The sequence below is a fragment of the Phasianus colchicus genome, chromosome 18 (assembly GCF_987193195.1).
Source record: "Phasianus colchicus chromosome 18, bPhaCol1.hap1.1, whole genome shotgun sequence".
Taxonomy (NCBI): domain Eukaryota; kingdom Metazoa; phylum Chordata; class Aves; order Galliformes; family Phasianidae; genus Phasianus; species Phasianus colchicus.
Window position 1 is genome coordinate 3,330,662 of NC_143453.1, and position 27,623 is coordinate 3,358,284.

The 27,623-nt window shown below is 50.3% G+C and overlaps 1 protein-coding gene across 4 annotated transcripts; it reads right to left on the reverse strand.

The window, feature by feature from the left end:
• Positions 1-32: 32 nt before the first annotated feature.
• Positions 33-25,926, reverse strand: AIFM3 (AIF family member 3). 4 transcript variants are annotated; one of them, XM_090120853.1, is made up of 22 exons: positions 25,456-25,924; positions 20,136-20,288; positions 16,184-16,397; positions 14,258-14,367; positions 13,679-13,788; positions 13,506-13,550; positions 12,835-12,931; positions 11,945-12,057; positions 10,481-10,567; positions 9,647-9,738; positions 8,505-8,635; positions 7,916-8,031; positions 7,581-7,652; positions 7,075-7,138; positions 6,549-6,625; positions 6,173-6,290; positions 5,849-5,947; positions 5,335-5,410; positions 4,849-4,908; positions 2,800-2,904; positions 2,669-2,689; positions 34-2,456 (listed from the first exon to the last, which is right to left on the reverse strand). In XM_090120853.1, exons 2-22 carry the CDS (start codon positions 20,164-20,166, stop codon positions 2,417-2,419), a joined length of 1,878 nt encoding a protein of 625 aa, XP_089976979.1. In that variant the 5' UTR covers positions 20,167-20,288; positions 25,456-25,924; the 3' UTR covers positions 34-2,416. The 4 variants fall into 4 exon arrangements, with proteins under 4 accessions (XP_089976981.1, XP_089976979.1, XP_089976983.1 ...); XM_090120855.1 differs by lacking the exon at positions 2,669-2,689 and having other exon boundaries at positions 33-2,456; positions 25,456-25,926; XM_090120856.1 differs by lacking the exon at positions 4,849-4,908 and having other exon boundaries at positions 1,386-2,456; positions 25,456-25,918.
• Positions 25,927-27,623: the final 1,697 nt, after the last annotated feature.

Sequence of the window (27,623 nt, forward strand, 5' to 3'; positions counted from 1 at the left end):
CGACTGCTCAGGGTAATGCGTGGGGCCAGGCAGCCATTGGCTCTTGTGGTACACAGCTGCTGGGGAAGGGCCTTTATTGCCACAGCGAGAGCTCCCAGACACTGAGCCCAAGGGTACAGAGCATCTCCAGCAGTGGGGCAGCAGCAGGTGGTGGCTGTCCCTCTGTCACCACCATCCCCTCCATGCAGCACTCTGCCCCATTGCACCCTCTCCCCGCTGCATTGTATCAGCATCATTATTGCTTAAAATTCCCTGACGGATGTGGATGTGTCCCATCCCCTGAGACCCTTCACCTTGCAGAAGGGACACTGCAGCAGAAGTGCTCTGCAATCTCCATGCTGGCATTGAGGTGACATTGCCAGAAACGAGTCCTAAAGTCCCCAGGCTCATGGAGCTTTTTACCCCCACTAGAGCAGGTGGTCCCCATCATGGACGTGTGGGTCCCCACACAGGTGTGAGCCCCCAATGGCTCTCCTTGTGATCTTCAGCCTTCACCCCATCCCAGGAGGTGCCTCGGGCAGCAGCTGCTGCCAGTGCCTGGTCTGGCTGCTGCTGCTGCTGCTATTGAGGCCGTTGCAAAGCAGTTGTTAAGGGACAGACCCTGGTAAGGGATGTGAGAAACCAAATAAAAAGGATTTTTCTACTTGCTGAAGCCAAAGCTAAGCTGTGGAGTACATCACACAGGCTGCTGGGAAGAAGGAGGGAGTGCTAGGAGATCAGTGCACACCTGGCTGAAGCCCACCAAGGGCTCCCTTGTGGGAAAAAGCCCTATGCTACATGGATATCCCAGGCAACATTACAAGGTATGGAGTAAATACAGCATGCTCTGAGTGCTGGTCTGTCACTAGACTAGGACAGTGCACTGAGGAAGGCTGATGAACCAGTAGAAAAGCCCATGAGGTCCTGCTGGTCTATTTGGCCATATGTGGACAGGATGTGCTTTTCCTGAAAAGCAAAACACACTGGAAATCTGTCTGGGAGGACTTCAGAGGATGGTGCCTTTGGGTGAGCAGAAAGGTGTCCGCTTTGGAAAAGCTCAGCCAGGCTCTGCTGGGGAGCACACAGAGCTGCTGTGCTGGGGCTGCTGTCAGGACACACAATGAGAAAAGAAGGAGCAGAGCAATAGCAGGTAAATGATCCCAATGCTGTTGGATTGCATCTGGCCACCCCAGCAGCCCCATGCAAAATGTGATGCAAAACCACATCTGCCCATGGGGCACATGGGTCCAAAGCAGCAGCTGGGCACTGTGCCCACATCCCTGCCTACTGCCACCACTGGTCACACCTCTTTCACACTGTGTGAAAGCAGTGAAAGCAGAGGGGACCAAGAGGTGATGTGACAGACATCTGTCTGCTGATGTTGCCATCTGAGCAAAGATCTGAAAGTCTGGAAATGAGTAGGACATGGGACACCAATGGAATCCTGCACAGGAGGTGCAGGCACCACCTGGTCAAGCTGCTGGGCTTGGAAGGAAACAGAAAAGGTCTGGATCACAACTGAAGCACCGCTTTCATTCATAAGGGAGGGTTGAATCTAACTGAAAATAACAACTCTCTGGCTTTGGGCTGAGGGTAATGCAGTGACAGATGGGGAACAAAGCTCCCAAAGGAGCTGTGGAACTGGAAGCTGTCCATGGGGAATCTCACACCTGGCTCTGCTGGGTGGACAAACACAGGGATCTGGACTGGCCACCTCCACTCCTGAGTAAGAACCCGGGCCCTTCTTGCCAGCCAGGAGCAGCAAGCCACAGAGCACTGACACTGCCAGCTGAGATGAGATATGTAGCCCTGCCACAAGGAGACAGGAAGAGTAAATGACTAAGGGCAGAGAACAGCCAGAAATACTCCTCCAACTATTCTTCCTGGAGTAGCATGTCAGCAGCAACATCAATCCTTCCATAACCACTAAGGAGAAGGTGCAGATGCTGGGTTCCATGGGGAGGAAAGAGGATCTAGGAAGGAGCAATGTGCTTGAGAGCATGTACTGGCCACAGAGAACAACAAAAGGCACTCATGCTGTTCATAGGGTGAAGGGATGTGCTTGGGGCTCTCGTTGTGCCGCTTGGAGAGCATGGATGTGGCACCCATCAGCACCGTGGCACCCATGTCAGCAGTCTGCAGCTCCTTGCCAGCCATGCTGGTGCCAACCCTGCTCCCCCAGAGTCTGTTTTTCTGACTTTTCAGTGGGAATTCCACCCACTGACCCCACACCTGGCTGCAGGGCCAGGAGAGCTGGCGGCAGTTTGCATGCACAGAGCTGCTGGGAAGGTGACTGCTGGGTGAAAAAGGCTGGGTTTGGCCAAGTCTCAAGGGAAAATGACTCGGGTGCATTATTTGCATCGTGCCGTGGAGCTCTGCAGCCATCCCCATCTCCTCGAGGCCAGCGCAGTATCAGGAGGTTGCAGTCATGTCTGTGTTAGGAGCCTTTCCCCGTTAGCCAGGACATGTCTCCAGTTCTATGAAGACAAAAAACGAGCAGCACTGTGAGCTTTCCAAGCTGTGCAGCACCCCTTCCTCTGCCTGCACTTCCACCGCATGCAAAAACAGTTCAAGCAGGTTTGAGTTGCAATACAAGCACATGGCCATCATCAGCATCTCTGTGCAGGAGTTGGAGATGTGGCACACCTGCAATACCCCACACAGACCCAGGACCCAAAACTGAACGTACTTGCCGTGACGGACAAACAGCCTAAAAGGTGCAGATGCAGCAGGAGACAGAGAGAGAAAAGACATTCAGGGTTAGGTGGCCCTCTCCAGGCTCTTCCCCAGCCCAGCTCTTGGCACACCACATGCACTTACTCCACATCACGTTTTCGGATGGCCCTGCCAGCAGCCAGGACCTCAGCCACTTTGGAGACAATGGGATCGTAGTTCATGCTGGCCACAGCCACCACCTCATCACTCCTAGGGTTGGAGAGCAGAGAGGTCAGGGCAGCCCCTACAGGGACATCTCCATCACCCAAAAGCAACATGCTGGAGAGAGGAAGGGAGCAAAGGAAAATGGGACCTGTTCTGAGGTGTGAGCACTGGCTGTGGTGTGGGACAAGGACAGAAGAGGGCTTGGAGCTGGTTGACCCCACTGTGGTCTCAGATAAGTTTGTGTATTGGCCTGGTGATGCTCACCAGGATGCCTAGAGCTGCCTCTGTGCCATTGTCCAGGGGTGGGACCCTGAGCACCCAGGGGCAGAAGGATGGAGACAGATCTGGGCACCTTGGCCCATGGAGTAACACCAGGAGAGATGGAGCTGATGGTGGGCAGTGTGTCCCAGTCTGGCTGACCATCACTTGCCCATACCCCCAGTACTGGTGGTACAACGTGAGATCAAAAGGTGAATGTGAAATGAATGAAGCAGAAGAAAAGGTGTAAAAATACCAGAGGAGCTTTGGGTAAAGGTCACAAAGCAAAAGAGAAGGGTTCCTCTGCTCTGAGATTTGCAGAAGTCAGCCTGAGCATAAATCTTCAAAGTCTGACTCACAATTAGGAACAGAATAAACAATGTAAAGATCGGGAAAGGTGCATGAGTGAGATATTAAACACTGGAGACATTGCTCAGGAAGCCGAAGTGTGGAAGCACCCAACAAACCAGGATCAGTCCACTGCCACAGGGAAACACCACCACAGCTACCCTGTCCAGACTGGGAGCCCAGCATCTGCTCCAGATTCACTGGAGCTCTTCCACAGCTTATTCCATGTTTTAGCCATTAACACATGCACAAAATGGCAAGAGTATGAAAGGAGGCAGCAAATCCTAGGCTGGATGCTGTTTTAAACTACACTCTGTCCTCTGTGCAACTGCAAGTTAAGGTTGGAAAAACACAAGACCATCCAGTCCTACCAACCATCCACTCATCACCACCGTGCCCTCTGACTCACGTCCCTCAGAAGATCACTAATATCTAATATAGCCCCCAAGAAGAGCACCATGGATTGGGAGTATCTGCTGGAACACCATGAACTCAGGTGCTATGGGACCCTGCACTGACAGCTGATCAGGGAGGTTCTCTCCCCACTATGAGATGCTGTTGTGTACTGACACAGGCAACCATTTCCATCAGCAAGACAAGGGGCAGGCGGTCCTTCTGTGAAATAATGTGCAGGGCTGTAGTGAACTGGAGCACCTCACATCAGCAGTGACTTTGAAACGTTTTGTTTGAGACAAGGAGGAGTCCCTCTTTTTCAAGAGGTCTTCTGAGGCCATAAGGGCACGCTCTATGCAGAGGGAATGGGGAGCAATCAGAAGTCTTGGCCTAAAGGCAGTAAATTGCTGGGGATGAGCACCATCTGCACATGGCCTTCCCTTCTTCTGTAGGGTTCAATACAGTGGAAATGGGGTGCCACGAGGAAGGCAACCACAGCTGCTCGCTGGGTCTCCCAAGAGCTCAAGAGAGTTACAGACTGGGATAACAGTGGTCTGTTCTGGCAAAGGTGCTGTGCTGTCTCACAAGGACAATGGCAGAGCACCCTGTCCTTTGCATACAGCCCCAGGCTGACCCCTCAGCAGCTCATCCTCAGCACTGAATGGGGATAAACAGTTTTGTTCTTCAACCTCTGGAAAAGAAAAGAGTTCTATTGTGAAAGCTGATGCTCAGGGCAGGCTCCAGCAACGGGCACCACCAGCGTTTCATGCAAGAACCAGCAGACACCAGAAGAAGAGACTAAGCCAACAGGTAGACATGGGAAACAGGAGACGGCCACCTGGGGACAGCATCCTCATCCAAAAGCATTAGCACCAGTAGCAGGACTACCACCAAATGACGAGGAAAGGAGGAAAGAAACGCTCCCAGTCACCTCTGGCAGAAGCAGAGATGGGGCTGTGGCTGAGAGAAGCTCACTGGACCCCTCAGTACCTCCAGCTCTCGGTGCACGGTGCCGTCCTGCCACACCAAAGCCATCTCCTGGGGCCCCTCCTGGGTGGCAGAAGAAGGCAGCGCTCAGCGCCCGCCCCGCAGACCCAGTGTGAGGCCCTGCACCATGCAGGGGGATTATTCACCTTGCTCTTGAAAGAGCTCCAAAGATGTTTTATTCAAGTGCTCTGGCATTTCCTTTCTAATTAGGGTTGGGATAAATAGCTGCATCTGTTGTGCCCTAGGATGGAAAGGAAGGGTGGGAAGAAGCTTCAAAGAAGACTGTATGCTGGAGAGAAATACTCAGCAAGTTGCTTCTCTAGTGCCTGGCATTAATGCATTTGTACTTGCAATTTATTAATGCCCTGCAACCTCAGTGTCCAGATTGGAGCAGAACTGACTGGAAGATGCTCTAGCAAAAATAATTTCCAGCCTAGCAGAACAAGCTGAGACAAATGGACATGGAGAAGAGAAAGGAGAAACACTTACTTGGTATAAAATGCAACAAACTTCAGTTCATCCAAGTCCCCTTGAATGACAACATCATCAAATCCTTCCCCATGGCCTGAAAGATGAAATTATTATGAGTGGGAGAAGCACTGTTGCTAAGAAAACACTGTTCCCCAGCAAATGTCTTGCTCTGCTTGTCATTTACTTAGTTTGACTATGGTATTAAAGATTGATCTTCACTTCTTTCCCCTGGATACAGCCCTGGCCCTAGCAAACAGTGTTTTAACCCAGAGCTACAGTAGAGGCAGCCATCCCACAGTCACTGAGAGATGGGCATTGGAAGGCAGAGGGATCAAGAATCATTCATGCTTGCTCAAATATACTCATGTTCAGGGAGACTTTCCATGTCCACAAGGCCCTTCATGCCTTACTAAACAAGAGGTGTCCCTGCACATCACCCTGAGCCAGCTGAGGGGGCTGGAAGTGGCCTTGTAAGGTGGCCATGACTTCTGTGTCCCAAAACACTTCCACCAGCACAGAGTCCACACCCTACCTGCATATCGAATGCTTTTCCCAAACATTGCAGTCCACAAATAGGGGACTGTGCTGATCTCCGTGCCGTGGGCCAGCATATTCAGTGCTGCAATACGGCCTGGAAGACAAGAAACAGCAGAGTAAATGAGGAAGCTCTGAGCCTGAGCAAGCATGGAGACAGGAGAAAATATATTTTTCCCAGAGTTTCCTACAACTGCTCTGTTTCCCAGCGTTCAGTTGTCTCATTCTCTTCCTAAAGGGTTGGAAATTTCCCTGGATACAGAGAAGGTTCTTTCCTGCAAGCAGCTTGTTGTGCAAAGCGAAGGCACTCAGATGCACCTACCATGCATGTGGGCCATCTGCCAGTGGGGGACATTCACTTTCTTATTGTTCCTCAAGGCCAGTGGGAATGTGACAGCATCACCAGCTGCAAAAACTCCAGGGATGTTGGTCTGCATCATCTGATGGGAGGAAGCAGAAGGACACCTTGGTGGGATTTTTACCCTATCCTGGCAGCCGGCAGGGAATTGTTCAAGGTCCCCAGGGGTGGGAGGTGTGCAGATGTGGACACCCACAGCACCAAGATGATTGGGCTCTGCAAACCTCACACATGGCAGTATCCATAATCTCAGCATCTGGGGACAGACTGTCCCCATGCTGGTGGCTCAGAGCCCAAGGCAAGTCTAGCTTGGAGGAGTTGGCTTCACCACCATGCTCACCTTGTTGACCACAATAAAGCCTTTGGAGTCAATATTGATGCCACTCTGCTTGAGAAATCCTGTCGCTGGCACTGCACCTGTGGGAGAAAGCAAAGGGCCTTTTTCCCTCTAGACTCCACAAATTGCTCTGTTGTGGAGCAGTCAATAAAGCAACACCCCAGGGGAATGAAATACGAATCCTGCGATTGGTCCCTTTTGCAAAGTGTAGAAAAGTTACAATTAGGTAGGGACCTTTCTCTCCACAAGTGTAAAGGAGAAAAATACCCTCTTCTTATGGTCCTGCAATTCCATTTCCACCACTAGCAGAGCAAACCACCACTGGCTTGATGGGCCTGGCAGTCCTCTGTGTGCTCTAGGGTAGCCAAGAAGCTTCCCAGGGTACCCTAAAGACCTCCCAGGGCCACCTAGTGTTCTCTAGAACATTACCAGAGCTCCTCATCTTGCTCTAGCATGCTCCAGAGGGTTCCCAGTGTGTCCCAGTGTACTCCAAAGACCTCACAGTGTACTCACAGCAATGGCCCCTTACCTATACCGACAACACAAACGTCTGCACGCAGGACCTTCCCACTCTTCAGCACCACCTCCTTCAGCTTTACAGGAGAGAAGGGGAAAGTGCAGTTATTTCAGAGTCAACAAAGTGAAACCCTGTAGCAGCAGCAAGCCAAGCTAGTATCTCACTTCATTTCTGACATGCAAATTGAGTATAATCCCTCATAATGGCAACAGGATGAGTTTTGGGGTCCTCTGAGGGAGTCCTGCAGGTGCTTTCTAGGGACAGGGTTAAAGCTTGAACCAGGAAGTGTCCCAGCAGGGTTACCCTTGATGGTTCCTCTGCCCCTCCAGGATCTCAGAGCAATGTTACCACCCCAAACACCATGGCTGGAGCATGCTTCCTCCTGTGGGCTAAGCCCAGGAGTAGAAATTTCAGGGGCTAGGAAAGAGAGTGCATAAACCCAGCCCTGAAGGAGACAGCAGACCCATGGGGTGATACGTGGGGCTGTGGCTTGTCTCTCATCCACAGCCACACCATACCTTGCCCTCCTGCTCCCGGAGCTCCGACACCTCAGTCTGCATGTAGAACTTCACCCTGTGGCTCTCGAACATCTGTGGGAAGAGTTGGTGTACCTCAGCCCCCACTGCCCCGTCCCACCGTGGGGTCCCATGCCTGCCCTGCAAGAGGCTTATCCTCACCCACACACACCCCAGAGAGGTTCCCACCCCAGTCTTTAGAGGGCTTGCACCGTGGAGCACTTTCATGGCTCCATCAATAAATCCACTTGTAAAACAACTGCACCCACAAGTTACTGAAACCAGCAGAACCCACTCATTTCACCAACACCAAAGTCAGGACAGGAAAGCAAAGTCACCTTCATGACAGCACAGCCAACTCTCTCCCCAAAGAACTTCTTGAATGGGACCTCCTCCAGCTCCACCACTGACACTGAGTGGGCCCTCTCTGTCAGGTAGGCAGCCACCTCCATTCCTGGGGAACACAAGCACATCCCAGTGGTCCAGTGCTGTCCCCACACCCAGCCTTGGGCCACACCACTTTTATAGAACCACTGAGCATCGTATGGGATTTATCATTCACGTTAATTTATTCTTAGAGGTGGAAGCCATGGGAGGGCTTTAGGGATCACAAGAAGCAATAGGCCCTAACGAAGTCCCAACATGCCGCAGGAACCATTTGGTAATGGACCTCAGATGAAGGAAGAAAGAAACATTCCTCATGGCTGAGAATGTTTTAGAAGTAAGGAGCTACTGGGTGAAAACAGCCCTTGTGACCTCAGTATTTCTTCTTCTCTGGGGATTTTTGTGGACCAATTTTGGAGCTGGTGATTGCATGGAAAGCTTCCGCAATACATTTTCTTTCTATGGGAGTTTTTGGAAACTTCTCTTTGATGATCTGCAGTTTGCAATTGGTCTCTCAAACCCCATGCAAAAACAAGAGCTCACCAAGGAAGGAAGCTCCCACTATAACCACATTTTTGCTGGTGGCCAACTTCACCACGCGGTTCGCATCTTCTGGCGTCCGGATGTTGAAAACGTTTTCCACTTCCTTGCCCTTACAGCTGAGAGCTTTGGGTCTGAAAACACAAATGGAGAGCTATCTGGGCTGGGCTCCTGCAGACACCTTGACCTAGCTGTCAGCAGTCCACCAGGACAAGGCAACCAGACGCAGCCAAAACACCACATTTTGCCACATTTCTCCGCAAAATCACCCAGGCTGGAGAAATAATATGCAAAACCTGAACTCTGGAGGACAATGGCAAGAGCCCTCAGCCCCAGCAACAGCCCTCATGCAGCTGTTTGGTGGAACAACCCTACAGGGCTAGGATAAACTGCGTAGGTAAGTGGAGCATGATGCAGGATAATTCCTGCTTTGTAATTCTAAGTTTAACTGCTGTCATGCAGTAAAGCTTTTCAGAAGCCCAGTGGGACACAGCCAACTCTGTCCTTCAGTAGAAGCTTTGGAGCCAGATTTTAAAGGTTTTATAAGCCTGTGCAGATGCGGCTTCAGTAGCAGTTTAATGCTGTCATCCCCATGCATTTAGTGGGGCATATGTATTTTTAAATATCCGGCCCTTGCATACGCGACTCCCATCTGGAAATGGGACTGAAGATCCTAAATAATTCAGGTACATTAAAAACACCCAGTGTACTCAGAGCTTGACATGAGGATTTTGAAATTATTTGCAAAGGCTTATGCACCTCCATAGGTGGTGGTGCATTTGGCTGCAGTGCTGCATTGCCCAGCGTCAGCCTACCAACTGATGTGGCAGCAGCACTTGTTTGCAAGGAAGCCAGGCACAGGACCTAAAAGATCTTAAGGTCGGCCAGAAATGAAAGGTAGAAATTCCAGTGGATGTATTATTTGATCCTCAGCTTTGGTTGAGTGGATACACCCAACAAAGCTAGAGAGAGAGAGATCCAGACCTACGCAATATGTGTTTGCCTTCTCTGCAGACATTTTTGCAAACAAATTTGGTTTCTGAACTGAAGTGCCATGTTTGATCCCTCATCCTCAAGCACAAGCTCCTCAGATTCTCAGATATAATAGTTTGTCGTGATCTTTGAAATGTTTTTCTGTGGCTTACGTGTTTCCAGTCGCTATCAGCAGTTTGTTATACTCCATCTTAAATCCATCCTTGAACACAGCCGTCTTGTTCTTGATATCCACAGCCGCAGCCTGAAATCATTTCTAAATCATGTTAAGGGATGAAATCTTAGATACCCACTGAAATGCAACATGCTGAGCCAGAGCCTGCCCATCCATGTCTTAGGGACATGGTTATTGAGTAATACTGATGGTAGCACACTGCAGGCTTAGGAGTACTTTTCTGTGAACCTCATCTCTGTGAACCTCTCTGAAAAGCCAACATCTGCACTGTGAATGACAGATCCTCAAGAGAATGGTGATGCTCTGCCTGGCCTGGACAGTCTAACAAATTACCATCTGGCTTCTTTCTCTGCAGAACTCTGCAGAGAAATTCTGCTGCCTCTATTCTACCCATAACATAGGTTTTAATTTTTAATTGAGTAGTTCTCTCGTTTTAAAGGTTTGGTTCCTATCGGCAGCTCAGCCAACCCAGACCTTATATCATTCTAGTTGACTTTAACAAATTATTGAAGATCTCCCAGTATAAATAAAATAACAGGAAAAAATATTTAGTTTATTACTTCCTGGGTGCTTGCAGGCAGACTGACCATTTGGTCACCCCAAATCCCTGCAAGGCTGCTCAGCAAATGGTAGGTAAGAAATGACAATCAGTGTGGAGTTCCCCCAGGGAAGAACTGCATTTATTCTAGTTCTGAACAACCACAGACTGAGCACTAGGGCACAGAACAGCCCAGGGAATGAGGGAGATTCAGCATTTCTGTATCAGGAGTCAGCAGGTGAGACCACAATGTATGAGTGGGACTCTCCTTACCTGCATTTCTGTCAGGACTTCGATGTCGTACGTGCGGAAGAACTCCTTGGGACGCAGGGCAATCTGCTCTGGGTGGGAATCCATCGACTACCAAAAGAAAAGAAAAAAAGCACATTTTTCTGTCAACTGCTGTGAATTGAAAAAGCAAGCAGAGCAACGCCTGCTCCCAGCACAAGGTCACTCCCAACTCAAACCATTCTGTGACTCTATGATCTGAAATTAGTCCTTATGGCATTTGTTAAGAGATTTCCTCCATGAACCAAGGGCTTCACCACCTGCACCCTTAGCACCAGCTGCATACCAAGAAGGGACATACAAAGCCCTTCATCTCTACTTGGTTGGGATCAGGGGGCACTCCCTTCCCATGACTTCAGGTAACTGTGCACTCAGAAGAAATCTGTATCTCTGGTCTTGAGGCAGGTGCAGGGTCATATGGGTTTTACTGCACATTCTTTAAACATTTGGTGTTTACTAAGAGAGGAACTTCTGATCCCACGGCTCGGGAGCACAGGTTCCCATGCTGGTGTGTGAGCAGGGCAGCGTGGAGCAGTGCAGAGGCACTGAGGGCTTTGCTGCTCTCCAGTGCTGGACACCAAGGAGCTGGTCATGGTCCAAAGGGCACAGAGGGGAGCAGTCTGAGGAAGCTTAGAATGGACTGATAGCAGACATTCAGCGAAAGGAAGGGCAGTGATGCAGTTTCAGGAGGCAAGAAGCCTGTGGCATACAGCTTTATATGCTACTCCTCTAATGGATCTTTCCAGTGCTCTTAAAAAGCCACGTGTATCATTGCATTCCTTTGAAAAAGGCTCTGTTTGGGGGCTGCAAGCTGAGTTAGAAGCTCTGATTGCTGACTACCAGCTCCCTTAGATAAGTATCCCTGACATAAAAGGGAATACACACACTGCCTGTACTTTTTTGAATTCCTGCTTCAAGACCTTGCTGTTAAACCTGAGTTGGTATCTGGTATCAAGCAAAGCCTTGGTCAGAAATAAAAATGTGATCAGAACATCAGCCTTGTCTCTACAAATTGGCATTCAAAATGGAATGTATGCCAGAAAAAAAGTGAACTTTGCATGGAGATCAAGTTATCAAGTTGCAATGGCAAGCAGTACTCATAACAATTATAGCAAGGAGCATTACTTGTCTAAACCAATCACAACAAGGATAAGAAACATGTAAACAAGTAAAAATCCCAGTAGATTATACCATTTGTTTACAAGCCCCATTGCATCCCTCTAAAGATTTTGATTGAGGAACACTATAGGAGGATCCATACAGGAATGAGCAGGCCAAGATAGCTGCTGGTAGACCCTGGTTCCCATGCTGGTGATCCCTTGCACAGAGTTTGCACAACTCCCCTCTTGTGTTCCGTCTTACAGGATGAATTAAGAAGAAACATAACTGTGCAATGAGTAGAAATATCAAAGTGCAATTTTTGAAACTCATACTCAAGGTGGTACAAACCTTGCTGAGCTTTGGTCTGTCGTAGGGCAAGTGTCTGTCCATCGTGCACATGACAATCCTGTCTGAGAAACCCTCCTGGCGCAACGTCTCTGCACAGACTAACCCTGCTGCACCTAAGAAAGAAGGAAGACCCACACCAGCCATGCATACACTGTATCTGATGGCCTGAATCCTTTGCCCGTACAAACTTAAGTTTTGGAAGAAAGAACTCATTCAAACCTACATGGATTTCCACAGGGTCAGTAGGGTCTATTTCTGAGCTCAGCAGTGCAGTACAGCAGTTGGCAGCCTTCAGCAACCCCATGCAATGGACTGTGGTATTCTCTTCCCACCCAGCTAGCTTTGAGATCTCCTTTCCTGCTTACCAGAACAGACCTTGGCCTTTAGAAAAAGTTGTCAGCTTAGCTGGTCAAGGCTGAGAAAGTTCTTTCAGCAACAACGACCATCACTTGTTGAGCAGCTTGGCTCAGGATATGGATGACTGTTTGCCCACGGCCATCCCATGCTCCACGGAGACCCCAACTGCCCTTGGCCAGTGTGAATCACACTGCAGTTCTCATCAACAAAAAGTATGGGCACAAGGAATGGAAAATGTGCTTGAGATTGCAGCTCCCCTTTGACTTTCACGTTCCTGGACTTCTAGAACTTGCTAATTGCATGTTGGTTTAGTATCCTGCTGCAAGCTGTATGCCTTACCTACTACACATCATGTCAGCACAACTACATGGGGTACCTCCAGACTGCCTTGTCTCAGACACCTCTCTTCAGTTTGGAGTTCCACATTTGGTTATATGAGACATATCACTTAAGTCAGTCTGGACATCCTGCTGTTCTGACACCCACACTGGGAAGGGACACGCAGTGCTGCCCCAGAACATGCCACTCGATACCTGCACCGATGATCAGCACGTTGGTACTGCTCAGGTTGTAGTTGCTCAAGGAGATGCACTTTGCCATCATCTTTGTCCTCCTCTGTGTCTGAAGAGCCTATGCCACCAAGAACAAGAACAGTCATTAGCCAGGCAGGAACTACCAACCAGGGAACACCCACATCCTTGCATCCAGTGAGGACTCCAAACCCACGCTCAACCAAATGCCTTCCCATTACCCGATGCACTGCGTCCTTCCCAGGTACAAAAGAAAAAAAATATCTATTGCTGTTGGCAAATTCATGCAGGGACAAAGCACTGGGAAAAAAAGACAGGAAAAGCAGCACAGGTGGACCACTGTGTGATTCTGCAGTCAGCAGGGGAAATGGAAATGCGAAAGTTCAATCAGGAACTTCAGCCTGCACCTGAGCTCATAATGCCTTTAATATTCAAGGAAGCTGATGGATTACGTGGCCTGCATTGCCACACAGTGTTCTGATGCAGCTGATGAGGCCAAATGGATGAGGTGAGAGGACTGCTGCTTGAGAGTTTGGGTTTCCCCATTCTGGATGCTCACATATCCATCTGCTCAGATACTTCTTCCCCTGCCAGAGAGCTCGAAGAGCAGCATTCCCCCGTAAGCACACAGAGCCAGCCTCTGGCTTTGCTTCTGGGGCAGCTCTGCCTCTCACCTGCTTGCTTGCTCGGATGTACACCTTCTCCTTCTCAATCTTCACCTGAAGGTGACAAAGAGCAGCAGTTTGCAAGACAGGGAAGAGGTGTGAAGAGGGCCCACAGGCCCATTCCACCATGTGCTGGGTCCACATTTCCACACAGGCCGTGCTGATAAGAACAAAGATCTCACCTGGAACCTGGGCAGGCTGTCCAAGCCAGGAAAGTCTTCGATGTCACCAGTGCCAATGTTGAAGCAAGCCCCGTGCCAGGGGCAGCGAACCCTTCCTTTGGACAAAACCCCTGCACAAAGGACAGCAGAACAGCGGTGGCACATCCTTGCCTGCAGGGGTGGGCTGCAGTCTCCTGGGTTCTGCACTCGGGTTTATAAACCCAGCACCAGCCTGAGCAAACTGTGCCTCAGGCAGAGCATCCATTAGAGCAAGTCTACTTGAGAACAGACCTCATGCAACATGGAGTCTATAAGCTGTTAGGAAATCACATGTCCAGAGCAACAGGGTTATTCCTTGTGTTTGCTCAGGCACTGCTGCCTTGGACTTTGGCTTTCCTTGCCCAAAGGAGCTGGTTTGTGGCAAAGTGAACTGCTATCACCCCACTGACACCACAGACATGTCTTTTTGCTGCTTGAAGGAATTACATCAGCCCAAAGATGGGGTGAAGCAGAGCAAGAGACACAGCATCCCCGTGGCTGACTGCTTTGCAAACACTTTGCTCCCCATTTTGATTCACACAGCAAGGGGCACAGACTGACCTTTAACCAGTGGGGCCCCGTAGTGGGGGCACTTGTGTCCCATGGCGTAGAACTCTCCACCCTCCTTGATCAGCAGTGCCTTCCCACAGCCCAGGTCCACCTCACGCATCCTGGGGAGAGGAGCACAAAGAGATGATGGTAGAACTGGTGCCATTCCCTCACCTTGTGCTGCAGCCCCGTCCCACCCTGCCAGCTCCTCCTTCCTCCAGCCCACCTGCCACCAGCTCTGGGTGGCTCACAGGTGTTGTCAGCCCTGCCCTAGGCAAGAGCACACCTGTGCTGATCATGCACCCTGCTTGCAAATCCAAAAAAGCTACTGCAGTGCCCTCATCTACCAGATACATGGTTATGATGTTATCGCTGCTGGAAAGCAGCATTTCAGAACATCATCTAGGTTGGAAAAAAACCTTCAAGATCATCAAGTCCAGTCATCAACCTGATCTAATGAATCCCAGCACCAAACTGTGTCCCTTAGTGCCACATCCACTCTAAATACCTCCAGGGACAGGGACTCTACTCTGGGCAGCCCAGTCCACTGCCAGACCATCCACTGCATGAAGAAATTCTTTCTGACACCCAATCAGAACCTCCTGTTGGCCATTTCCTGGCGTCCTTAAGACAGGAGACTGTCCCCCTCCTGGTTTCAACCTCCATTCAGGTACTTGTAGAGAGATGCAGAGATCTCCCATGTGCCATCCCTGAGACACCCAATGAAATCCAGAGCAAAGTGCAGGTGTGGGGGGAAGTAGAGGGGCAGGGAGTTCATTCTGCTTGCCCTGGGAGCCATCTGCCCCACCAGCTGGCAGCCCCACTCCCGAGCAGGACACTTGGCACTGGGATGTCCTTCAGTCAGCACAACTTGCATAGAGCAGTACAAGTCCTGCTGCATTCCTCAGCACTTCAGATAAAACCTGTGCTTCTCGTTAAACGACAACCATAACTCAGTAGGGAGATAAGATAAGATAAATGAGAGAGTTTAAAACTTACCCAAGGAACTGTGTGATCTGAAAGAGTCAAAAACAAGAACTGGCATCTCAAAGGCAATACACAGGAAGCTGCAAAGTCCTCAGCATGTGCTCAGTCCCAAAGACTCAGAGGGTGAGCAGTGCCACATGGCTGTGCTGACCCCATGGTGGGCACTCTGTCCTCTTGCCCTTGAAATCAGCATCCCTGAGTATCCCTCTGAGTTCCAGAGGAGGAAGGGACTTCTCTGGCCTCACTCATTGCTTATGAGCCATGGGACCTTTTCACACACCTCTACTTTGAGCTAGACACTATTAGAAAAAAAAGCCATTCTCAATTTAAAATGTCCACCAAGGGGAAGGCTGCTGCAATGCTTGGTTCTGATAGTTAAATGTACTCACAGCTGAAGTGCAAGCTCGGATTCCTGACTGATCCAGTTTCCAGCCCTTGCTTTACAGTTGCTTGTTTGAGCAAAGAGCTTTCTGCTACAGCCAGGTAAGTAAGGGACTGGATGGTCTTAGAGATCTTTCCCAACCTTAATGATTCTTGCACACTCCTCAGCAACTTTTTGCTCTGTTGTACTGCACATTTCCAAGCAACGTATTTATCTAAGCCCTAGTTTTCCAACCTCCTTCTTGCACCTGAGCACCAAAGCAGAGCACACTCTTTTAGGAACACCCCAAACATGGCCAGTTGTCTCCACAAGCACCCAGCATCTCCTTGCTGCAATAACCCCAGCAGCAATCAGGCTACACCTGCACTGTGTAGAGCTCAGAATGGTGAACTGACCCTCAAGATCACATCACTGGGGTAAAGAGCAGTTGATGTCACTCACCTGTGATGGTATTTATTAAGTTAAATTATCATCTCAAGAAACTGAGGAACCAGGTAGAAGGCTTGGTTTTGGCTCTAAGCTCTCTTTTGGGTTTTTTTAAATTACCTATGAAGATTTTAGGCACTTACTGTCCATTCTCCAGGTCCTTCACATGGCACACAGATGCTTCCACTACATCCTTTGGGTTGTGGTAGGGATTGCTGGCAATGGGATGCTCCTCGAGATGGTAATGCCGGGCAGTCCCATTGACTTTGTAAACCAATGGGCTGGCTTTCCCGTTGGGTGACATTTCCTCCTTGCTCCTCTCCTTCTCAGGTATCACAACCTCAATTTTCACTTCAACTGCAAACAGAACAAACAGAAATCTTCATTAAAACAAAGCTTGAAGTTTTGCTGCCATTCCGCCTCTCCCTCCTCCCTTGGATATCAAAAGGGGCTGGCAGATGTCAACAGAATTGACATTTTTTGTTGTCTTGCATGGGAAGATAAAACATCTGATATCAAACTTGGCTTGATTACCCAATTCCATTATTCCACTGCTCTTTCTCAGCTGTGCACCTTTGCATGCATAAATACTCTTGCAAGTAGGCATTAGTCACTGGTGCAAAGCAATCCTTCTGTCACTCTTCCTGTCCTGTTTAATGGGCAATAGCTTCAGGCAGTTAAATGTGAGCATGCCAAGGCCTCTAGGGCTCAGAGAGACTTCAAAAAAATCCTTTGTTTGTTGGTAGATAACATTAACTGAAAGAGAAAGCCAACACTGCATGATGTATAAAACTGCTTCATTAGATGGCTTTAATAAGGAACCAGTATTAAAAATGCTCAACACTTTTTCTGCATGAGGTTTTCAGCATGGAGTGAATCTTCAGAGAAAGCAAGAGTCGTCTGGTTTATTTAAGTTTAAACTATTTAAGAGGTTTGACAATAAAAACTCTCTTGGCCATAAATGCTAGCATAAAGTCAAGTGATGGCTTCCTAGAAGAAAGCTGCTCTCCATAATGAGAATCCTTCATACCCATGCAGTGGTGTGGAGAGGTCCAGGAGAACTGTGCGAGACCTGAAGAACATTAAAGGTCCTCAGGAGATAAGAAACACAAATTGCAAGGATTCTCCTGGGAACACTGGATGCAAGGGCCAGGGCAAGCTAATGAGAGGAGATGGGAAACATCTGTGATGGAACTGGGGGCCAGGAGAGGAAAGACTGGGCCTTGGTGGTGGGAACTGGATAGGAAGTCCAGAGAGCCAGATCTCATCTCAGACCTCTCAGACCTCCCAGATCCCAACACAGGCCTCCTAGATCCCTTCCCAGACCTCTCAGAATCCATCTCAGACCTCCCAGACCCCATTGCAGACTTCCCAGATCTCGGCCCAGATCTCCCAGATGCCACTGCAGACCTCCCAGACTTCAACTCAGGCCACTCAGATCCCATCACAGTTCTCTCAGACCCCATCTGAGACCTCCCAGATCACATCCAAGCTACTGCAAGAAGTTGTAAGACCTGTACTGAATGAAGAAGCTACTGCACCATGAGAAAGGACAATCTCAGGGCAATGAGATTGCTCCTGGGAGTAGCAGCACGAGGTTTCTGTGTGAAGCTAATCAGCTTACTTAAATGCAAATGACCACAATCATTAATGGCCATTCATACTACCAGCCATTTGGCCTTTCCTTGGGCACAACTCTAACGAGTCTCTGAGCATCACTGAGGTGCCACCAAATCCCATGGAGCAGGGATGGTCACAGCAGGTGCCTGAGAAACCAGGCTCTAACATCTCGAACCAATCATGCCAGGTGACAGCTGTGAGTTTAAAAAGTGCATTTCATGTTCACATTTGTCAAGCAGGCATAAAGCATCTTTTTATCTCCTAGGCTCCTCATGAGACTAAAGTCATTAATATTTATAATAAACACCAGGGGACTTTTATAGTGAGCTGGGCTTAATTGCCAGAGACCAAAGAGCTGTCCCAGGTATGTGGGAGAGTATTGCACTTTCCCTATCTTGTAAATGTCACAAACAGGAAAAGCTGTACGGAAGATAAAAATTAAAACCCACAACCCAAAGAGGTTAAAGAAAGACAACCAATGAGTAGATCCAGAGAGATGAAGGAAAATTGGCATTTTGCTCAGCAGAGAAGATAGCAGAGTTGAGAGAAGTGATGGAGATCAGTGAGGTCAGGTCATGCTCCAGCTCCTCTGCTGGGGTCAGAGCCAGCAGCTGCCCCTTGCCCAATTCAGGACAAATCTGCTTTTCCCCTCCCACAATACTGGAAGCAGTGGGTTGTTCCAAGCAGTGTTCTGTGTGCTGTGTTCCCATACCGAGCCAAAGGAAAGACATAAGAAGTGAAATTCCACTGAATTACTAACTCATTGTATTATGGGACGTGGTGGATGTGGTGGACACGATGGATGCGATGGAATATGTTTGGATGTGGTGAATACTGTGGGAGGCAGTGTGATGTGAAGGGCTTTGGTAGGATGTGGTGGAACATGGTGTACGTGGGGGAATGTGGTGGGATGTTTTGGACATGGTGGGACATAGTGGAATGTGGTGGGAAGCGGTGGGATATGGTAAAACATGGTGAGATATGGTGGGATATGGTGGGATGTGGTGAGACATGGCAAGATGTGGTGGGACATGGTGGGCACCTGGCTGCTGCCCTCTCATTTTAGTGGCCTGCAACTCAAAATCATTCTCATTAGAAATGGTAGAGTTAATCACAAAATCATGAGATAAATGTGCCTGGTTCCACCCTGCCTCTCCATGCATTACCACCTGCCAGCAGCCAGCACAAGGGCAGTAAGGCACAGGAACAACCTCAACATGCAGCTCCCACACCCTCACAAGCACCGAAATAGTTATGCAGAGACTGGGAACCAGGCTTCAGAATGGTGTGTGGGGTCACACGACTGCAGCACTGGAGATAAGAGATTACATCACTACTTGAACACAAGCTCTGAATTAAACACTGATATTTATATCAGTGCATGCAGTTGTTGGCTGCTGCGGGTCTCCTGCTCTGGTTTTCTGCCCATCAAAAGGTCTTTCTGGCATGGAGGAATGTGAGCCCAGCATGAAAACCAAACGTCACACAAAGCTTGTGAAACGTTTGCCAGCACCATCAGCATCTGCAAATGCATATCTGTTTATCTCGGTGCACTTAGAGGTTTTATAAGCACTGGGGTGAAGCATTGCAGTGTGTGCTAGCAAAGGGAAGTGCTGTCAAAACCTTCCAAAGGCTGATAATCAGAAACAGAGCTGCAGAAGGAGTGTTCCATTACAGGGTGGCATTCTCAGCCACTTGCCCTGCTATGCAAATACAGCTCGACACAAAAATATGCAGCTCAGGAAATGCGCCCGCAGAGCGCTTTTATTCCTGCATCAGCCCAAGATTAAACACAATTTTGCTGATGGTACACAAAATAAAGTGGAGCTGCCAGCAGACTTTGTTGCAAGTTTATTCAATGGAGGCATTTATTCCCGGATGTGCTCTACCTTTTTAACAAGGAAGGCTGCAGAGTGGTTCTTCAGAAGAGGAAAACTTACAGTGAGTGGGAGGATAGAAACGTGACCACAGTGTGCAGTGCCATTTCCTTGGGCACTGCGATGTCCACTGAAATCATCTCTACACGTGGCAGAAACCACAAATTTTCTCTCTGTGTCTCAAAAAACGTGTGTGCCCATGCCTTGCAAAGCCAGGATTGCTGGCTGGATATGCTTGGTGGCTCACAGACATGTCCCATATCACACCAACACCTCAGATCCTTCAGGCTGCCCAACAGTAGGAGCCCACCTGGCCCCAAGATGCGCTACAGGAGTTTGTGGGGGAGAAATGGGAGATGTCAGCAGCCTCTGGACACATTGCAGTGAAATAGGGCCGGGCACATGCCAGAACCTCCATCAGAACCTCCAGTAGCCCCACACGGCCCCACAGCCCCGCAGGACTCCAGCTGAAGGCTGAGCACAGGAATTCAGGGGATTAGCAGTCAGTAATCCTCCCTGCAGGAGCAGAGAATTAACATTCCCCAGCGGTGCCCGTGGAGCTGCCGCTGACCTACATCCCCTCATCCCTCCATCTCACCTGGCTTGGGCTTGGAGAAGCATCCTCCCATGGTGAGCAGAGCAGCAGCGCGCTGGGCACGCAGCAGGGATGGTGGGCAGAGCAGCGAGGGGTCGGGCACAGCCTCGCATGGCAGCCACCTGCTGGCACCAAGCCTCAGGCGTCCTTCGGCACCTGCGTGGGGCAGAAAAATCCTTCTGAAGTTTTAAATTGCCAGAGTCACTCAGTTCATCTCCAGGCTTTAATAACTTTCTGAAGCCCTGCCTTTGGGAAGGCTAGAATTAACCGTTTCATAGCATCACAGCACAGGTGGATTGGAAGGGCCATTACAGCCCCCCAGCCACAACCACTGCCCTGGGCTGGCTGCCCCCACCAGAGCAGGCTGCCCAGAGCCCATCCATGGCCTGTAGCAGCACTGGGGATGGGGCACACGTGAGGTTCATATGGGCACAACTCTCAAGCCTGTGCAGATCCCTGTGGATGAACCAGGAATGTGTTATGATAGCTACATCTAGTCCTCAAAGAGCCATTGGGTTTGTGCAGAGCTCCCAGTCAAGCTCATTTGCAGAGGGAATGGAACAAGGAAGAAGAGCCAAGTCACTGAGTGGCAAGGGTGACAGCATCCAAGGAGAGCAGCATGCCAATACTTATGCAACAGCAAATGCAAAAAAAAAAAAAAACAAAAAAAAACAAAAAACAACAACAAAAAAAAAACACTCAAGGAAGGAGGCACAAAGATGCAGAAGATTTGGGAAAAATACAGCAGCAAAGTCACATGCATTATCTGCTTTGCTGCTATGTGGATCTTTGCCAAAATTCACAGGAAGAAATGGAAAATGGTTTTGTATGGGAGAAAGAGAGTCTCAGCTGTTGATGTATCAGTGATATAGGACAATAATGTACTGTAAAGCAATAAAAAATTGCCAAACCTGCAGAGATGCCAATGCAGTTGAAAGCAGGACTCCTTTCCAGCCGGTCTGGCTGGTTTCTGAGGGGTTTGGCGGGTGCCTGCCCATGAGTATTGACCATTTGAATGAAGTGAATGCTTTGTTTGGGCCTTCAAGGCAGCAATCTGAAGCAATCCCCTGTGTAGTTCCCTACTGATGGTCCCCGCAGGCCCTTTGGAGGGACAGGCTGTGCCTGGGCTGACCCTTGGGAGAGGCTGGGAGGTTGATAGATGCCTGATATGTCCATGGCTGGGATCCTACAGCTGTTCACAGCAAGCACCGTGAGCATCATTTCAGCCCCACAAGCAACAGGCTGAACCTTCCATCTGGGAGCCCCACAGCCAAGTGCCACTGTAGAGACACAGGATCCTGGGAGAGCTTCGGTTAAAAGGTCTCTGGATGTCAGATCATCTCATGATCTCCCCACCTCTGAGCAACGTGAGATAACCCTACTCTAAGCTTTGAATAATGGGCCTTGGTGAGGTGAGAAGTCCCACAAACACATGGGTACCAGATCTCTCAGATGCCTATCAGTAGAAAAGGCTGAGCTCCAATGGATGACAAAGAACATGGATATCCACTCATGGCAGCTGGACACTGCCCCAAGCTCCCCATCCACACCTCTTCCACCAGACGTAGAGCTCCTAAGAAATGGAAAGTCGAGACGTTCAAAGTGATATCAGCACCACAGCACTCTCACTAGTCAGATGCAGGGCCTGGGAAGGATTTTCTTTCTCTCTCAGGTCTATCACTTCTGGAGTACTTTGCCACTCTCCATGGCTCTGAGCACAGCCCCTCGCCTGGCTGAGCCATTTCGGGTCAATGATTCCCTGCTTTGCAGGACCAGCAATCCAGCTGTGCCCTTGATCTCTCAAGCACTATTCCCTGTGGCAGTTTTGTTTATCTAGCTCTCAATCATTTGTAGCACAGATATTCACAGGGAATGTCCTAGAGCTTCAAGCTCAACAGGAGATGCTATTTTTTAACTGCCTCTGCATAAAATAAGATTGTCTTTTTATTGCATTTCTGTCCCATTGTTTGCAAACAGACCCCTATTTCTGACTCAAGAACTTCTCCCTTCAGAAGTATTATGAGTTACTGCAGACAGTTTTGGGGCTCACAGTATTTAAAGATTTCAGCATGTTCTTCTCAGGACTTGCTTTGTGGATGCCTCTGAAAAGTGCATGGTCTGAAGAGAAGGCTCCATGCCATGCCTGGGAGAAGAACATCAATGGAGGTGTCTTCCATAACAGAGTTGGAAGGTCCATGATGTCTATCAATATTACCCTTCTTCCAACATATCCATGTAACCACTTCTGGAAGGCCATATAAGAAGGCCTTCCAGAAGTCACCCTCAGCTAAGGACTGCTCTGGCACCCGGGTAGTCATGATAGTGCTGGAAGTGTTTCACTCCAGCTCTCACACAGGCTCTCCAGCAAAGTCTAGATCCACATTTGCTTCTCCAAGATGATGGAGCAGATCCTCTTGGAAAACAATGCTGAGGCCCATGGAAAACAGAGAGGTGATTGGTATCAGCCAACACATCTATATTGAGTGCTCAAGAAGTGGGTCCATGTGCAAAGTCCTGCACCTGGGCTGGGGCAATCCCAAACACACATACAGGTGGAGAAGAGCTCGGTGGTATTGGCTGATGAAAAGCTGAACGTGAGCCAGCAATGTGCTCTTGCAGCCCAGAAAGCAAACTGTATCCTGGGCTGCAGCAAAAGAAACATGGCCAGCATGGCCAGCAGGATGATGGATGTTATTGTCCTCCGCTGGTCTGCCCTTGTGAGATCCAACCAGGAGAATTGTGTTCAGCTCAGGGCCCCCAGCACAAGAAAAACTGGACAAGAAGGACCTGCTGGAGCAAGTCCAGGGGTGAGGTTTGCCATCCCTGCTCTGCAGCTGGGAATCCAGGGTGAATCTGTCCCCAGTCCCAAAACTGTCTGCTCTAAAGTGCAAACAGGACCATATGCCTATGCTAGAGAGAGAGATTTGGGTTTGCAAGCTGTGCTCTGAGCAGGAGCTCAGGGCACCTGATGACACCATCCACACTTGCAGAAAAGAGCTGGCTCTGGCTCTGGTCCCTGCTGTGGAAAAAAACAATCCTTGATCCCAAAGCTCTCCATATCTACTGCAGAGTTCCCTCTTTGCCAGCTCTCTGTATGTGCACAATATTGTCTTTCACACGGAGCACAGTGGGAACTGCTGAGCAGCTCCAGCAGGAGACCTGGTATGGGCACACCCTGCAAACAGAGCGGAGCACAAACCCCACCATGGCAGTGATCTCTGCTGCATCCCATCCCACCCCCTTCCCATCCCACCCCTTCCCATCCCACCCCATCCCATCCCACTGGTCATGTCTTGGGGCACAGAGCATCTGCAGCATTTCTGCTGCAAACAGGGAATGGAGGGACAATGGAGAAGGCAGGAGCACCTCCCTCTCATGCCACAGTCTGAGAGCAGAGCCAGGTGCTGGGATTCCCCATGAACCCTGAGGCTCAGTGCCAAATGCCCCCAGAGCCTTCACCACCCCCAGACCTGCTGGCAGCCCTCTACTCACTGAGTCCTGGACATCACTGGGCTCCAACCCAGCCAGATTCACAGATCCAGTACAGCAGTGACACCAGAAGGACCACCCCCAAACAGCACTCCCCTGACAGTTACAAACCTTCTATTTCCATCCTAAATGTATCCACTTCTCCCTTCCACTGTACCGCACCACCCTCCATCCCCAGTAGACCTTTGCTCTCCATGATCCGTACCCAGGCACCATTTTTCACAAGCAAGTTCTGGTGTCCTTGCACAGAGGCTCTCCATTTCTCCTCTTTTTCAGAGGATCCACTCTCCTGTGAGCCACAGCCACACAGTGCTCACCCCACTCTGACAGACCGACCTCCCCCCCCCAGCCTGGAGTAGCAATGCTAACACTCCTTTGAGCTGAAAGGTCTCAGGGCTGTCTCTTGGCTCCATCTCCAGAATAACACAGGCTGTGCTGCCAAGGAAAGCAGAACTCTCCTCTGGATGCATGACTCTAACACAGTCCAGGTGTGGACAAAGCCTCAGGGGTCCCGAGGCACTCCCAGCACCCCACACTGTTTGTGCATGATGTATTGGCAGCCCAAGCCCTGACCTGGGGACAAGTGCGGGGGTTGGAAAGAGCCACCAGGAGGACAACGGAGTCATGCAGAGCAGAGCAGAGCTAGGACAGCATTTTTAGAGCGGGTCAAACTTGGTCTTCTAACACAATTTGAGGGTGAAAACAGGCAGATCTCCATCCTGGATGTCAGGAAGCACTTCTTTCAGGAGCTATGCTACCTATGATGCACGCACTTACATAGACCAGCCCTACAGCACAGCAGGGGAGGGAGATGCCCAAGTTTGTGTCATTGGTCCCATCCCATCTCCAGGATGCTGCACCTAACACCATCACACTGCCACACACAGCCTGGTGCACAAGCTGGGAGGGATCCCCATCCCGCTGCACATCACCAGTTGCAAAGCTGCCACAAATGTGCCCCTCTGGCTCCTGGAGAAGTGCAGCAGCAATGTCAGACTGCAATTAGCCACAACTGTTCTACTGGCTGCTGCTTCAGCAGTTTAGAGGCTCCGGGTTAAAGGCTCATTCAGCAGCGCTCTCATCACCACCACTCCAACATGTCCTCTGCAAGCTGGATGGAAAATGTTCTGACATTAATAATTAAACGAGAGATTTGGTCCAGATCTCAAAGGTGCGCCCATAAATGGCAAAACGCTGAAAAGCCGACAAGGTGTGGGCTGCTGGATGCACAACTCTAAGTATTTCACAACGAAAAGAGGTTCCAGTGCTGTGTTAGAGGGAAGTCCTCCTTGCCACCATCACCATTTCACCAATGCACAAGGGACAAGCGTGATCTCTGCTGAAGCAGTGCAGGAGTTCATTACGGGAGCTTTCTCCAAGCCTAACAGCCAAGCACAACACCTCCTCATTTCTGCTTCCACGCATCGCTCTGGGAAGGTGACGTTCACTTTCAGAGGGACCGCACGGCTCCCCGCTCTCCCCATTCGCTCACCCAGCAGCACATCACACCCGCACACACAGACCGCACCGCTCGCACCTCGCCGGCCCCACCGCGGCTGTGCGCCCAGCTGGGGTTACACTCCCCGAATAGAGCCGAACAAACTTGCAGGGCACGCCGAGCGTTCTGCTGTTCGAACGCAGAGAAACGCAGCTTTCCACAAGCAGCACCGCGGCCCACTTGCTCGCTGCTATCAAACCCCGTGCTCTCGCTGAGGTTCCGAACCACCCGCCGTGCTCCCGCAAAGCCGGTACCGGGACCTGGAGACAGCGCGGTACCGGCAGCCCCCGTTTTCCCCGCGGGATGCTCCTCCCGGAGCCGCAGCCCCGCACTTACCTGGGCAGCTCCCGGCTCGGCACCGCGGCACCGCAGCATCGCGGCGGCTGGAGGGAGCGCGGCCGCCCCCGGGCGGGTCGGGGCGGGTCGGGGCGGGCCGGGGCTCCGCTACCTGCGGGCACCGAGCGGAGCGGAGCGGCACGGAGCGGCTCGGCCGGGCACCATGGCACGGAGCGGGCAGTGCGCATGCACCGGCGGCGGAGCTGCGGGAGGGTGCGGGTGTCCGTCCGTCCCCAGGAACGGGTGACGGCGACGGGGAACGGCGCGGAGCTGCGTCAGGGGAGGGTCGATCGGGGAGTAGGGAAAGATTCTGCTCCAAAGGGCGGTGGGCATGGAATTGCTCCCATGGGCTGCAGGCGCAGGGAGCGTTTGAGCACTGCTCGAAGATATCGGGTTTGGGTGGTCCTAATGTGGAGCCAGGAGTTGGACTCTGTGACAGATTCTTTAGCAGGGTCTGTTGTGATAGGATAAGGGGAAATGGTTTCAAACGAAGAAGACAGGATATAAAGAAAAAGGGGTTTTTTTGTTTTTTTTTTTTTTTACAATCAGAGAATCATAGAATGGTTTGGGTTGGAAGAGACCTTTAAGATCATCCAGTTCCAGCCCCATGCTATAGGCAGGGACACCTCCCACTGACCAGGTTGCTCACTGCCCCATCCAGCCTTGAGTGCTTCCAGGGAGAGGGCATCCACAGCTTCCTTAAGCAACCTATTCCAATGTCTCACCCCCCTCACAGTAAAGAATTTCTTTCTAATATCTAGTCCAAATCGACCCACTCTCACTTTAAAACCATCTCTCTTTGTCCTGTCACTTTAAAAAAAGTTCCTCCTCAGCTTTCCTGTAGGCTCCTTTTGGGTAGTGAAACACTGGCACAGATTGCCCAGAGATGTGGTGGATGCCCCATCCCTGGAGACATTCGAGGTCAGCCTGGACAGGCCTCTGAGGAGCTGTGGATGTCCCTGTTCACCACAGGGGAGTTGGGTCAGATGGCCTTTAAAGGTCCCTTCCAAGTCAAACCATTCTATGATCCTTGTGGGTCTCCTCCAGCTTGGATTCTCTGGTTCCATGGTTCCATGGCAACATGGTTCTATGGTTCCACAGTTCTGTAATTCCATGGTTCCACGGTTCTGTGGTTCCATGGTTCTGTAGTTCCATGGTTCTGTGGTTCCAGGGTTCTGTGGTTCCAGGGTTCTGTGGTTACGTGGTTCTGTGGTTCCACAGTTCTGTAATTCCACGGTTCCGTGGTTCTGTAGTTTTGTGGTTCCATGGTTCTGTGGTTCCATGGTTCTGTAGTTCCATGGTTCTGTGGTTCCAGGGTTCTGTGGTTACATGGTTCTGTGGTTCCACAGTTCTGTAATTCCACGGTTCCATGGTTCTGTAGTTTTGTGGTTCCATGGTTCTGTGGTTCCACAGTTCAGTTGTTCCATGGTTCCATTGTTCTGTGGTTCCATGCTTCCATGGTTCCGTGGTTCCATGGTTCTGTAGTTCATGGTTCTGTGATTCCATGGTTCTGTGGTTCCATGGCAACATGGTTCCATGGTTCTGTAGTTCCATGGTTCTATGGTTCCATGGTTCTGTTGTTCCACAGTTCTGTGGTTCCGTGGTTCCGTGGTTCTGTGGTTCCACAGTTCTGTAATTCCACGGTTCAGTGGTTCTGTAGTTCTGTGGTTCCATGGTTCTGTGGTTCCACAGTTCAGTAGTTCCATGGTTCCATTGTTCTGTGATTCCATGCTTCCATGGTTCCGTGGTTCCATGGTTCTGTAGTTCCATGGCTCCATGGTTCTGTGGTGCCATGGTTCCATGGTTCCATGGTTCTGTAGTTCCATGGTTCTGTGGTTCCATGGTTCTGTGGTTCCACAGTTCTGTAATTCCATGGTTCCATGGTTCTGTGCTTCTGTGCTTCCATGGTTCCGCGGTTCCATGCTTCCATGCTTCTATGGTTCCACCATCAGGAGGCCGCTGCCACCAACAAGATCTCCGCTTTTCACCCAGCTCTTAGGAGCTCCTCAGGGCTCAGCAGCCTGAGGTTGCAGTGCAGGCGGCACAGCCACGAGCTGCCATGTGGGTGAAGTGCTCGGGGCAAATGTCCCCCGCTCCTCGGTGCTCGATTTTTGGTCCGCTGCTGTAAAACAGGGTGGGGGGATCACCGTCTGTTGTCCGGGCAGAAC